The 14,584-nt window shown below is 47.6% G+C and overlaps 1 protein-coding gene across 3 annotated transcripts; it reads left to right on the forward strand.

Annotated features, from left to right (window-relative positions):
- Positions 1–1,448: 1,448 nt before the first annotated feature.
- On the forward strand, positions 1,449–12,372 carry RNASEH1 (ribonuclease H1; the record flags this gene model as incomplete). Of its 3 annotated transcripts, XM_079721094.1 has the most annotated exons (9): positions 1,449–1,579; positions 2,731–2,846; positions 6,021–6,185; positions 8,161–8,260; positions 9,090–9,144; positions 9,511–9,595; positions 10,087–10,211; positions 11,327–11,417; positions 12,147–12,372. In XM_079721094.1, the coding sequence occupies 8 exons, from the start codon at positions 1,449–1,451 to the stop codon at positions 11,411–11,413; spliced, it is 864 nt and encodes a 287-aa protein (XP_079577220.1). In that variant the 3' UTR covers positions 11,414–11,417; positions 12,147–12,372. The 3 variants fall into 3 exon arrangements, 2 of the variants coding, with proteins under 2 accessions (XP_079577220.1, XP_079577219.1); XR_013811293.1 differs by lacking the exon at positions 12,147–12,372 and having other exon boundaries at positions 9,515–9,595; positions 11,327–11,501; XM_079721093.1 differs by having other exon boundaries at positions 11,327–12,372.
- Between the last annotated feature and the right edge of the window lie 2,212 nt (positions 12,373–14,584).

The following is a 14,584-nucleotide window of genomic DNA, read 5'->3' on the forward strand; positions in this document are numbered from 1 at the left end:
CAGGAGCTCCAGAGGCCCTGGGCGGAGGGGGAATGAATGACCGTAAAAAGAGGGGCTCTGGTCATCCTGAGAGCAGTCACTGGGGCATCCCTAGCTTTCATCATATATCTACAGGAGAAGAGATGAGATGATCTATCATTAATTGATTTTTAAGGACAACTTTTTTGAAAGAAGCTACCTTGAAGTGCAATAAAGATAGGGATGAGGAATGGACTAGAGCCAGTTTAAATTTAAATTAGGAAAGTTGAAATCTTTAAAATGGATGTTCCTTGAGTTCACAGGCAAGAACACACTGACCACACCTTTGCTGTTCCTTCTTCCTGGAATATCCTACTTCCTTCTCTCTGCCTAACTCACCTGAATGAACTCTCCTTTTATCCTTCAAAGACTTACTCAGGCACTATTGTGTTCCCTGGCCCTCCAGGCAAGGGTGCTCACTCTCCCCTGCCTGGCACACACTTTGCTGACGTCCTCTATTTGTTCACGGGTCTATCTCGGGATTCCTTGGTGCTCAGACTGCCTTAGTCAATTCTGCATCCCCCGGGGCTTGGGTAGCACACAGTGCGTGTTTGATAACGTTTGTTGAACTGAAGACTTCAAGAAAATTAAGTAAAGTTAATTTGAAAAGCAAGACTTGTCAATGGAGAGGACTTGGAAGTCGGTTTGCTTACAGAGCAAAATGGGAAATACTGGGCAGAATTCTAAGACATTGCCTTTCCAACTAAATTTTCCCCTTGGGTCGTAGTGCGTTAAGTATTGGACATCCTACTGGTTACACACCGGCCTGGGTGGGGTGGGGAAAAGGGCCACCCCCTTGAGCGGAGCACCGAGGCGGCGGCGGGATGCAGCGCTCACACCCCCTTACTCCTCTCCCTCAGAGGCACCCACCCCTCTTTTCCCTTTGTGAACCCCAATGTCTTTCCGGCCACGACAGCAGTGAGCTAGTAAGCCAGCCCATCCACGTGCTTGGCTAGTCCTGAGTGCACCCCGCACCGCGGGAGCGCCCCAGAACCACGGGAGGCCGACGTCGGGGCCCGTGGCCGGGCGCCCGATGCCCACCGCGCAGAGCCTGCAGCGCCCACCAAGCGTGGGGAACCGCCCGAGCTGCTGCAGGTGTCGGGGACTGGGCGAGACCAGGGCCGCTTTCCCACTCAGCCCGATCGGTCCCGCCCCCACCGCCCAGACCCCGCCCCACCCTGGGCCACGCCCAGGCGCCCATATCCCCGCCTCTGCCCCTCCTTAGGCCCCGCCCCCGGGACCTCCGCCCAGGCCCCACAGTCTCACTGACGTCCAGGAAATTGACGAGTCAGAAAAGCGCGAGTCTGGGCTCCGCCCCAGGTCCCGCCCCTAGTTGCGTCATCTCCCTGCGCCGGCGCCGGAAGTCCGGCATGTGTGATGAGGGCTTGTGGCCGGGAGAATGGTTGCTCGCCGGTGACCGGCAGTGAGCGATGACCAGGCTTCTGGGTGTGGCGCACAGAGTGGCTTTGGCTGCCGTGCGTTGCTGTGGCCGCAGCTGCCGCGGGCTCGCCATGTTTTATGCCGTGAGGAGGGGCCGCAAGGCCGGGGTCTTCCTGACCTGGTGAGGGAGCCGCGCCTTCCCGGGAGCGGGTTTAGGGCGGCGGTGGGCGGCTCCGCGGCAGGGAGGCGGCTGCCACCCCCGGAGCTCACGGCCCTCGGCCTGGAGTCGGCGCGCGGGGGCCGCGACATGGGAGGCCTCGACTCCAATTCGTTTTTGCTGGGAGTGTCAGAAACGCCACTGACAGTCTGGGCTGGCCAGAGGCCTCTACTTAATCCTTTTTCTCATCTGTTACAATGAAAGAGTTTCCACAGGGTTACACGTGGTGGAACTCAATGCCTAATCTAATCTTACGGGTGTTTTTAAAAAGGGAAATTTTTAAAAATTAATTTATTTTGGCTGCTTTGGACCTTCGTTGCTGCACGCAGGCTTCTCATTGCGGTGGCTTCTCTTGTTGCGGAGCATGGGCTCTAGGTGCACGGGCTTCAGTAGTTGTGGCTCACGGGCTCAGTAGTTGTGGCTCGAGGGCTCAGTTGTTGTGGTGCACATGCTTAGTTGCTCCACGACATGTGGGATCGTCCCGGACCAGGGCTTGAACTTGTGTTCCCTGCATTGGCAGGCGGATTCTTAACCATTGCACCACCAGGGAAGTCCTAAAAAGAGAAATTCTTGTAAACTAATGTTTGTATCCCTATAGCAGTCCTTTGAGGTAGGTGGGGTTATTCTCATTTTTGGGTGTAGTTACCGTGGTCAAGAAATTCTTGGGGCCAGTAAGTGACAGATGTAGGACTTGAACCCAGGTGTTATGACTCCATAACCAGGACTCTTCCCACTGTATGATATCAAGGTTTATTATCAGTCTTTGTGTGTGTACGTGAGTGCATAGTGTTTCCCTGTGCAGCTAGGCTACTGAGGAAGAAGCATCTCAGAAGCTGGCCTTTCTGTTGTAATGAAATGATTGAAGACCCCCAAATTCTAGTATGCTTTGAGGAAAGCCTTATGGTGCAGGTGTATTGTCTGGCTGGCACCTAGCATGACACAGGGTGAAGGGTTGGACGTGCAAGATAAGACTACAAACTGTAAGGCGTGACCCTTTGCCCCCAGGGAGCTGACAGCCCCAGCCCTTGTCACACTGTTCCCAGCCTAAGACAAGGATCCGTGAAAAAATAGGGTGACAGAGGGAGGGAGGAGCTTAACACTGCACTTTGTTTCAGGGATGAATGCAGAGCCCAGGTGGACCGGTTTCCTGCAGCCAGATTTAAGAAGTTTGCCACAGAAGAGGAAGCCTGGGCCTTTGTCAGAAGCTCCGCAAACTCTGATGGTTCAGAAGGTAGTCACGACTCACATCATTGTAACGTTTTAACCTATTCAAAACCTTTCATATCCCAAGTGTCACTTGATCTATATAGCTACTCTCTAAGCAGATAGAGAAGAATATGATTGTTTCCATTTTTCCATTTTACAGATTAGGAAACAGGCTGAAAGCAATTTAGCGTAGTGACTCCTGTTGGTAACAGTATTGGAGACAAGCCTGGATGCGGACCTCCTGTTCCATTCAGTGTCCTCACTATACTCAATTCCACCTTTTAAAAATACTTATTCTTGTTATTGGATTGAATGGGCTCTAGTTGTAAAATGATGAGTGTAGTTCTTTTCACAGCATGCACCTGTATGGTGTTTCATTTTTACCTAGGATAGAGTCACACAATCGGAATTTCCTCCAGTTTCACGTTACCGGAAGTAGACTTCATTGAAGTTTAAGGCCCAATATAAGAGACATCAGGTAGGCAAGACTAAGGGTGGCTGCCTTAGAGCCCAAGGGTTTAAAATGTAGCCTACCTTGAAGAAGTGTTTTTCATTAACTTTACTCACAGACATTTTTTACTACAGTGGATGAAGACTGAGAGGAGGATATATATATATATATATATATTTTTTTTTTTTTTTTTTTTTGCGGTACGCGGGCCTCTCACTGTTGTGGCCTCTCCCATTGCGGAGCACAGGCTCCGGACGCGCAGGCTCAGCGGCCATGGCTCACGGGCCCAGCCACTCTGCGGCATGTGGGATCTTCCCAGACCGGGGCATGATCCCGTGTCCCCTGCATTGGCAGGCGGACTCTCAACCACTGCGCCACCAGGGAAGCCCAAATCAGCTTTTGAACAGTCTCTCGAGCCCACTGAGATGCTCAAGCATTGAACAGGTGCTCCTCTGTGGTGTCACGACACTTCTGGACAAAGCAGGATTCAGGGAGAGGCAGATCACGCTAGGAATCTGCCCTGAAAGGCAAGTTTCCGAGGCAGAGGAGACACTCCTTGCGTGGCTGCTTCACCCTCTGTTTCCCAGCAGCTTTTAAAGGGGGTGTGATGTGACAGTTCCGTTTTCTACCCAGGCGAGAAATCGGCTTGGGATAGAAAGCTAGTGTGCAAGTACGACTCTTGTCTTGGTTGGCTTCTTAATACTCCTTGTCACGGGTTTTTCGTTTTAACCAATTAGTAATTTATTCATATCTCAGATATTATTCATATCTCAGTTCTTCCAGTATCAGTATGTTTCTGTTTATTAAGTTCTCCAAGTCTTAAGGCAAGGTAGTTTTTTATATCTGTGAATTTGCTTTTGTTAAAACTTTACAGAGGGCTTCCCTGGTGGCGCAGTGCTTGAGAGTCCGCCTGCCGATGCAGGGCACACGGGTTCGTGCCCCGGTCTGGGAAGATCCCACATGCCCCGGAGTGGCTGGGCCCGTGAGCCGTGGCCGCTGAGCCTGCGCGTCCGGAGCCTGTGCTCCGCAACGGGAGAGGCCGCGACAGTGAGAGGCCCGCGTACCACAAAAAAAAAAAACAAAACTAAACTTTACAGAGACCTCCAGTTAGTGACTTACATAATGTATATAAATGGGATGTAGCATCATGAATGTTAGAGAGCCGTACCAGAGCAAACCTGTTAGCCTCTTTCCCAGTTTTTCTCTTAATATTACATTTATCCTTATTTGGGGATTACTGAGCTATTTGCTAGTTATTGTGGTTTATATAAGTTGATTTTAGGTTAATTTAGTTAAAGAAAAACCACAATTTTGTGAAGGAAAAATTATCTGACAACCATAGTATCCTTTTCCTTCAGTCATATCTGTTCTTCAACAACTTTCATTTCAATTTAACTTTCTCTGTTATAGTAAGTAAAACCGATTATTTATATCAATATGAAAATTCTGCAAAATTGCACTTCAGCCTGTACCTCTGGGGGTCTGCAGGAGTATTTTCAAGGTCAGTATGAGGTAGCACCAGGACAGCAGAGCGGACATGTCATCCTTGCTCTGGACGTGGTGGCGCTCCCCTCGAGCTCTGCCTGGCTGACCTTAGCATTCTTCGGAGAGGTGTGGGCTGAGAAGCTATGCCAGGCGAGAAGTTCCAGCTTATGCCTGTCTAGTCGGTGCTCAGTAAATGCTGGAGCATCATCTCTCCACCCCTGGTTTAGGGGTTTAGAGCAAAAAGTGCACTCTGCAGTGTTGAGTTAAGGTTGTTATTTTGGAGATACAATGAGTTGCTCCTTCTGTGTTTCTAGTTCCACTCCATAAAAGGGTAGTGTAGGAAAAGCTGTTTCAGATCACCTAGTGCTGGGCCTCATTTTATAGCAGCTGAGGGGTGTTAAGTCCGTTGACTGAGTTCACAACTGATAAAAGGTGAAGCTCAAATTGAAACTAGTTTTTTGAATCCTGGTCTAATTCATCTGCTGCGTCAGCTGCCATAATTATATTAAAGAGTGAGTGAGACACAACCTGAGTGGGTGTGAGAATGCCTTGGGGATTACCCTCAGGTCCACCCTGGCTGGGCCACTGGAGGGAAGCTCTCCAACAGTGCTGTCCCTGCAGGGACCCAATCCCGTTACCTTTTGGTTTCTATATCCCTTTTTTTTTTTTTTGGCGGTACACGGGCCTCTCACTGTTGTGGCCTCTCCCGCTGCGGAGCACAGGCTCCGGATGCGCAGGCTCAGCGGCCATGGCTCACGGGCCTAGCCGCTCAGCGGCATGTGGGATCTTCCCGGACCGGGGCATGAACCCATGTTCCCTGCATCAGCAGGTGGACTCTCAACCACTGCGCCACCAGGGAAGCCCCTATATCCCTTTTTTAATATGTCCCATTATCTGTTCTCACCTTAGATATGAAATTTGGACCCTTGTTTTCTCTGGGGAAAGAGCCCCTCAGATTTTCAAACTGTCTGTGAGCGCTAAAGGGTTCAGCGCCCTTGGTATCTGTTCTGTCTCCATCGAAACCAGATTTCTTTTTTAACAGCAGCTTTGCTCTAGTCTTCGTATTGCCCTCCCTGAACTTATTATGGAAAATTTAAGTTCCCAGGACGTCAGTGTGTGAGGTGGTGTGGCCTGTCTTAAGTCTTTCCTTCTCTAGAGCCACATACGGTGGGTATTTAAGCCTGACTTAGTGAAGTTCTGGATTCTCAGTCATTTCATGGTGTGTCCATTGTTCCTGGCTTTTGAGTAGACTCTGCCTTTCAGGGCAGAAAAATAAACATGTACAGGAATCACAAGTGAAGGCAAACAAGCGACTTCATGAGCCCTTGGATGAAGGTGAAGGTGAAACCACAGAGCCGTGTGCAAAGCACGTGAAACAGAATGCAGAACCGCTGCCTTCAGTGAGCAAAGACACGTTTTCTTATATGGGTATGTCTTTCTTGGATTTTAAAATTTTTAATACAGTAATCATATAAATATATTCATGTGTAAAAACTTTTCCCACTTTCTTAATGAGGGAAATTTGAACTGATGTATAACATTCTTTTTTTTTTCCCCCTTTCTTTTTACATATTTATTTATTTGGTTGTGTCGGTTCTTCGTTGCGGCATGTGGGATCTTTCGTTGCGGCACGTGGGCTTCTCTCTAGTTGTGGCATGCAGGTTTTCCCTTCTCTAGTTGTGGTGTGCAGGCTCCAGAGCGCGTGGGCTCTCTAGTTGAAGTGCGCGAGCTCAGTAGTTGTGGCGTGGGCTCAGTTGCCCCAAGGCATGTGGGATCCCAGTTCCGCGACCAGGGATCAAACCCACGTCCCCTGCATTGGAAGGCGGATTATTTACCACTGGTCCACCAGGGGAGTCCTGAGGTCACTATTTTATAATTGATCTAATGGTGTAGAATTATTAGAATTTTGGACATACATAGGAAAATCGTTATATAGGCTATGCATGAAAAACTCTTTGATCTTTGTAAACACCAGTGTTCCCTGTGCACACAGTAATTCTGGTCACTAAGAAAATGCAAAAACTTCAGCTCTTCAAATAAGAAAGGCCCTGGACAGAGCTCCTTTATATAATTGGTTGGCACCAGCATCTTAACGTTTTACATGTAATCTTTGCAAAGCAGAAGTGATCCTACCTTACCCTGAGAAACAAGATAGTTGTGAATTTCTGCTCTGCCTTTAGCTCCAGGAATACAGTGTTTATATTAAGTAACAGTGGTACGTGAGTCTCCTTTTTGTCTTCTACATGTATGAATAGAAGATAAGAATAAATAGCATTTTTTATATAAGTCAGTGTATTTGTAGATTCTAAGTTTTTCAAGGGAAACCAGTAGAAAATGTTTGGTCAAACTGTATGAAAACTGTATAAATCAATTTTTGCAGTTATGTGAAAAGCAAAACCAAACGTTCTTGATCTGATTATTTACTGATAGTAATTGAAGCAGATGTTGGTGGGGCGACTGGGAGATGAGCCGTTTCCAGTGTACTAAGAGTTGCCTGAAGCACCGGGGCACCTGACACAGTGCCTGACGGGCACTGGCAGCCACACGGCGTCAGGGACCAGGAAGGGGTCGTGTTGGGCATCACGTTGAGTTGCACGGAGGAGCCCTGCCCGGCGCCCGCGTTCTCGGACCCCCAGCCCCACTCCGGCTGGGAATGTGCTCCGCTGACATCTCTCCTCCTCCCCGCTTTGCCTCTGCCTGTTCAGTCTGCCCTCCGTTTAACACGTACCTCACGGTGCACGGCCTCCGTTTGCTCCACAGCCCAGCTCGCTGACGCCCGGCACCCGAGCTCTCCTCCGCCCTGCCGAGCTCTTTGCTCGTCAGCGGCCCGAGGATGGCCTCGTGTCACTCCTTCTCTGCCTTGCTCTTTACCGCGTTGGTGTGTTGATCAAACTCTGTCTTGATGGAAAGAAGCAGAGGCGGGACCACAGTTCACTAGTTGCAAAAGGACCAAGAAACAAAATTAGGCCACCATTTGTCGGAGGACTTGACCTTCTGGCAGGCAGGTCATCATCAAGGCACTGTTGTCTGCAAGGGCAGCTCCTGGGGGTGAACGTGGCCTCCCCGCACTGCCCCCCACACACACGTGAAGAGAGGGGCAGTGGCTTTGTTTGTTGGCCTCTGTAACAGGGAATGTAAACAGCAGCGGGGTCTGGGTTTACAGCGCGATTGCCTCCTCCTTTAACTCCCCCCGGCAAGCAGAACCGAAACAGGAGTGGATTCCAAGCAAAAAGCATCAAGTGCCCCCATGTAAGGCGTTGGTAATGTTTTCCTGCACGGAAAGCTTCCAAAGCATAAATACTGTCTCAGTTTAAAATGCTAATTCAATCGTAGTAAGTTTTTAGGTGAATTTCAGCTTTTAGTGACGGTGATCCGTGGCGCTCACTAAGTTTCCCGCTTACAGGGCACTCTGTCGTCGTCTACACGGACGGCTGCTGCTCCAGTAATGGGCGGAGGAGGGCTCGAGCAGGAATCGGTGTTTACTGGGGGCCAGGCCATCCTTTGTAAGTAAACCAGAAAAGCTGGCTTTTATTAAGCTTCACAGTTAACCGAATCATATTCCAAAACTTGAGAAAGACTGAGGCAGGATCCGCTTACTGTTTGATTATTTGGTAGCGTTGGCAGGGGTAGTGGAAGAGTCCCACGTCCCTGGGAGATGGCTTTGGCAAGGATGCACGCGGGGCAGGTCACCATCCTGGGAGCCCTGCGTGCCCCTACGAGTCTTGAAGATGAGTGAGCTTAGAGGTGACCCGTGTTTTTCAAAAGGCACAAAGTCAAGGTGATATGACGTGAGATCATTCAAATACACCTGCCCCCAAATATGCAAGAACTTGAGTAGTAACTGACAGCCCCAGAATTCAGTGTGAAAGAGGGCTTGGACCCCTGTGAAGTAGCCACTCACCAGTGTCCAGGTGCCTGAGCAGCCCTGGGCGTGAGCAAGGTCAGCTGCGCACCAGTGATGCTGCTCTCGAGCCTCCTGGCCTGTAAGTCCTTCTGCCTTCACTTCGATGTTTCACTTAGCCTGGAACCCTCTAAGGGGTGGCAGGCTCGGGTGGCATGAGTGTCCGCGGGTTTAGTGCCTGCCCAAGACCACATGCTAGTGTATTTCAGGTCCAGAAATTAAACCTGGCTTTTGCCTTCTGGTCCAGAGTTCTCCTACAAGACCACACCATGGCACTTTTCAATAAATTGTTAGTATTGTTGGTTTGATTTTTGTATGATTTCATATTTCAAGTAAAAAAGTATACAAGCCTGTTATCAATTAAGAGACTTAAGGAATCACTTCAGAATTAGCTTATAATTTTATTTTCTTTTGTACTGTTTTGAAACCAGAAATGTAGGAATTAGACTTCCTGGGCGACAAACAAACCAAAGAGCAGAGATTCATGTAAGTTATCAGAGGTATTTTTCCACTAAAAATGTAAGTTTATCAATTCTTTACCATTGACTAGAACGGTATCAATGTACTTTCTACTCTCTGTGTGTATAAGATACTCAGAGTCCAGAAGAAACTTAGTTTGGGGCTAGTAACAGTTCTGAAGAACAGGAGTTTTCTAGAAAAATTATAAAACTTGTTTCAAATAGATGTCTAAACAGGAGAATTGTAGGTGTAGCGTTATTTCACATAGACAATATTATCATCACGGTTAGCACAGGAAAAGGAATTTAGATTTTAAATTTTTTGGTAATTTTGAACATCAGTGTCGAAAGTTGAACAATTTCTGCAGCATGACAACTGATTTGTATCTTCAAGGCAGCCTGCAAAGCCATCGAACAGGCGAAGGCTCAGAACATCAATAAGTTGGTTCTCTACACAGACAGCATGTTTACTATCAATGGTAAGCGTTTACATTTGACTTCTTCTAGGGTTTTTCGAGTACATATGAAGGGAAATAGCTATTTCCTTCCCCTGGAAGAGGTGCGGCATCACGGCAGGACCCAGACGGTGAAGGGGATGGCGTTGGGTGTGTCTGGTGCCAGGGAAGCCCGTGCTGCTCTGGTATGTGCCGCGGAGGCATGCTGTGCCAGGCGCTGAGGGCGTGGCCGCGAGGTAGATGTGTGCTCCCTCGGGCTACCGTGTGTAGGGCCCGTGGGGTGGGGGCCTGGGGGGCGCTGATGAGGCTGGAGGGGGTGGTGCCTCAGCCCGACGGCCTCAGGGCAGACACGGGTGAGAGTAAAGGGACGGGGCGAGCCAGAGCATGGCCCCAGTAAGGAAAGGAGAAGTCCAGAAAGCCACTCAGGTACACAAGGAGCAATGGTCAGAGGGGAGTCTAGGGAGGAAAAAATACCAGAATGTTCGAGAATAATGATCTGTGAGTGTTCCTTCTAGGCATCACGAATTGGGTGCAAGGCTGGAAGAAGAGTGGATGGAGGACAAGCACAGGGAAGGAGGTGATCAACAAAGAGGACTTCATGGCGCTGGACAGGCTTGTCCAGGGCATGGACATTCAGTGGGTGAGTGTTGTCTTAGGTGGTCACTGCTTGTGGCCGTTATGACCAAATGAAATAAACTAGCTAGACAGTTCAGTGGTTTCTGTGAGTAATTTGATGACTTCAGTTAAAATAGCAGTGTCCACGGAATTGCTGTCGTAGCGTGTGTTAGAGCACAGTGGAGTCTTTTGACCATCATCTGAGGAATGCTGCTGTGACAGGCGGGTCCTGCGTGCAGAGTGCTGGGTCCCGGCGCTGAGCCTGAGGGCCTCCGGGCTCTCCACATCGTCCTCGTCCAGCCATACCTTGCACTGTTAAGAGTGACCTGTGATCGTCAGCCTCCTGGTTTCTTTGGAAGCAGCCATAATGTCAGTTCAGGCTAATTTATGATGTATCCTCTTAAAAATATTGTTGTGTGATTAGACCTTAGTAACATGATTTTCTTCCCCAAAATGGAGGTATTTTTCTTACACTAGGTCACTTTTATTAAAATTACCTTTTCGAACAATACAGAGCGAGTTAAACGGCAACCGTTTTCTTAACACTACCGTGCTCTCCCAGCCCAGGACCCCTGATGACCGTTTGACAAACTGACATTTAAACATGCCTTTCAGAGAATTCCCTGGTTGTTCAGTGGTTAGGACTCTGCCCTTTCACTGCCAAGGGCATGAGTTCGATCCCTGGTCGGGGAACTAATATCCCACAGGCCATGCTGTGTAGCAAAAAAAAGCAAGCAAACAAAAAACCAAAACTTGCCTTTCAGCAACATAAGTGCAAACAGTGGTTAAATCACATGAGTGCATCTCCAGCGCTGAGGAAGAATCAGGTGTGTGTGTATGTCGTATACATATCCATCCACACATCTGCTCTGTCGAGAAAGCTTGCCAGGTCCCACTGTCAAGTGGGAAAAAGGCAATACAACAGTAAAATCCAACTTTTGGAGAAACAAAATGGGATTTCTGTCGGTGTATCCAGCGCACAAGTGCGTTGTGCTGTCAGAATTGTGTGAGAAGGAGCTGTGAAGGGAGCCTTCACACTTGTCTCCTCTGAACGGTTGACGTGCTTTACAGGGAGGATGTAGTCGTGTGTTGCTTCTGTAAAAAATTAGTAAAAATAAAAGGAAATGTTTTATTTAACAGATGCATGTTCCTGGCCATTCGGGATTTATAGGCAACGAAGAAGCTGACAGATTAGCAAGACAAGGCGCGAAGCAACCTGAAGACTGACCAGGTCCTTTAATTCTTGGAACAACTTGAGCCAGTGGCTGTTTGTCACCTTTACTGACTGGTGTGAAAAATAAAACTGTAGGCTGGACCACTGCAGTCGATGGGCAGACACAGCTTTCAGACTAAATCAGAAAAGCAGGGTAGTGGTCCGTGGCATGTGCCTTAAAGGTGGTTAGATGTGTCATAAACTGAACATCCTTTGAGATTTGAGCATTATTTGAGGTTTTGTTAAAAGTATGCTTTATTGGGCTTGATACTGTTCTCATTAGTTTTATTGCAGTCTAGACAAAAGTGTTAGGGCTTTGATTTAATAAGGATGAGTAAAACATCGGTTTAAAAATGCAGGCAAGAAGCCTAGAAGAATTCTAAGAGTTCATTTACCCTACAGTTGGCAACACTGAGTCATGATTTTTAGGTGGGCTTGTGCCTACGGGAGGATTGGAGGAAGGCACGGCTCCCTTGCTGGGTGCAGTCCTGCCAGAGCCCACGCCTCGGCAGAGGGAAGGTGGGCTGGTCTTACCTGGCGGGGCACTGTGATAGGGCCGCCTACACACGGGCAGCCCTGGCTGCCCGACTGGTAGATAGCAACAGTCATAACTTCTAAAGACCAAGATTGTAAATAAATGTTTTAAAATTGGAGGGGTGGGCTATTTTTGTTAAAAGCACTATGCAAGTTAAAAAAAAATGACATTATTTTTATCTTTTATTACCTTTTTGTCATAAAAACATGCAGAGGGCTTCCCTGGTGGCACAGTGGTTGAGAGTCCACCTGCCGATGCAGGGGACACGGGTTCGTGCCCCGGTCCGGGAAGATCCCACATGCCGTGGAGCGGCTAGGCCCGTGGGCCATGGCCACTGAGCCTGCGCGTCCGGAGCCTGTGCTCCGCAACGGGAGAGGCCACAGCAGTGAGAGGCCTGCGTACCGCAAAAAAAAAAAAAAAAAAAAACAAAACAGAAAACGATACAAAACAAATGTATAGCTTATTGAATTATTATTGTTATTATAAGGTGAGTACCCTTGTAACTACTACCCAGGCCAAGAAGTAGAACTTTGCCAGATGCCCAGAAGGCTCTTCACGTGCTCCTCCAGTCACAGCCCTTCTCTCCCTCCAGAACTAGTCCCGACTTTTACAGAAATGACTTCCTTGCTTTTCTTTGTGGCAGTTTTTAGTCTAGTCTACTCTTTTTTTTAACTTGGTATTTCTTTTTTTTTTTTTTAAACTTGATATTTCTTAAGTCTCTTTAATTTACAGGTTCCCCCTCAATCACTGTTCTTACAGTTTATCTGTTGAAGAGCCTGAGCCATTTGTCCCACTGTTTCCCACTGTCAGTTTTGTTGCTCGCAATCTTGAGGTGCTGTCCAGTGTTTTACTCTGTCCTCGGTATTTCCTGCAAATTGGCGGCTGGGTCCAGAGGCTTGATCACAGTCAGGCTCCACCCCTTGGGCACGTGTGTTATGTGCTTTCATCAGAAGGCAGAGTGGTTTTCATTCTTTTGTTGTTGGCAGCTGCCAGTGCTCAGGGCCTAAATCCATTAGTTAGGTTGCAGAATGCTGATATTCTGTCATTTTGCTTACATTTATTGGCTGGAACAGTTTTAGAAGATACTTCGCCTCACCTAATGCTGGTGCTCAGTGTAGAATTCACGTACAAAAGGAGGGATAAATGCTAAGATTGGCTCCCGGTCATCCTAAAAAGGTAGCCCAATTAGGGGTTTTTATTTATATATTTTTATAACATGTAAACATATGTACATGTCATGAACTCATGTACTTAAGCCTGTTTTATGGGTTTCAGTCCATCGCAATTTTCCTCTTTATTGAACCCAAATTGCAGCGGCTTTGGCCTGTAGGAGGGAGCCTCTTCAAGTTGGCTCTTGATTTCTTTTGATATTCATATATGTACACATGCGTGCACAGACACACACTGACCACACACAGACACACTAATGCACAGACTGTGCATACGGTCAGAGAGAGCTTTCTTGCAGTCTGATGTGTCAGGGTGTTCTAAACCCATCTTGTACCTTTCCTGCTCTAGACCTGGAATTGGCTTTTTCTCTAAGGATCTGTAGTTTCTTTTAATGGCAAAAAGAGGTATTTCAGATCCTTGGTGCTCATTGCTACAGGGTTGGTTGTTGTTTCTAGGCCTAAAAAATACACACGTGTGCACACACACATTTAAAGAGCAAGTGTTTTCTGAGCTCATGTTGACAGTCCTAAAACAAACTCAGGATTCCAGGGCATTCAACCTCTTCCATGTTACAGCTGTGTCTCCTACACTGAGATCCTGGTTCTCAGGCTGTGGGACTACGGAGCAGAATATTCCTTTATTACACGCTTGCTTGTTCTACTTTAACATGTACTACGTGGATACTAACCCTAATATACCATTAATTACAATGAAAACAGCACTGGAGCCACATCGTCAACTGTTACATAGTAAAATCTCTCCCTGCTGCCCTCATTTAGTCTTATTTCAATGTTCTTAATGCTCATAACCAGTGTTTAGGTCAGTGTCAGCTTGGGAACCATACTCCCTGGGCTTCTGTATGTTGAATTCAGCTTGTGTCCTTTATACTTGAAGTTTTGCAGAATATGAAATCCTTGCCTACGTTTTCTTTCCTTGAGTGTCTTAAATATTCTGTGTTCTTCCAGCATAAAGTGATGCATGAAGAGCCTGATGAATCTTATTTTCTTTCCAAGTCATGTACTCTTTTTGCTTAGATGTCCAAAGGGTTTTTTCCTCTTTCTCAACTCAGCAGTTTTATTAGAACGTGTCACGTGTTGGTGGCCCGGGGTCAGTGTTTGCAGGTATATGGTGTGCTTTTTCTGTATGTGTTTTCACATCTGCTCTTTCAAGAAAGTTTCCTTGAATTGTGGCCTAGTGCTCTGTTTGATTGTTTGCTTTGGTTTTCTTTTTGGGGGGACCCCCGTTATCTGTATGTTGAAATCTGATTTACCCATCTTCAGCATTTACCACTTTATCTTGAATCTTTTATCTGTCTTAGATTGCTTCCATGTCTTGGCTGCTGTAAATAATGCTGCTATGAACATACGGGTGCACGTATCTTTAGAGGTCTGTTTTCAGAGGGCAGTTAAAGGGAAGGGGTGTGCTGACCTACGGATTCCCCCTGGCAGAATCCCTGGGTCCAGGAGGGTCCTTGCTCAGC

This window comes from Hyperoodon ampullatus (genome assembly GCF_949752795.1).
Source record: "Hyperoodon ampullatus genome assembly, chromosome: 15".
NCBI lineage: Eukaryota > Metazoa > Chordata > Mammalia > Artiodactyla > Ziphiidae > Hyperoodon > Hyperoodon ampullatus.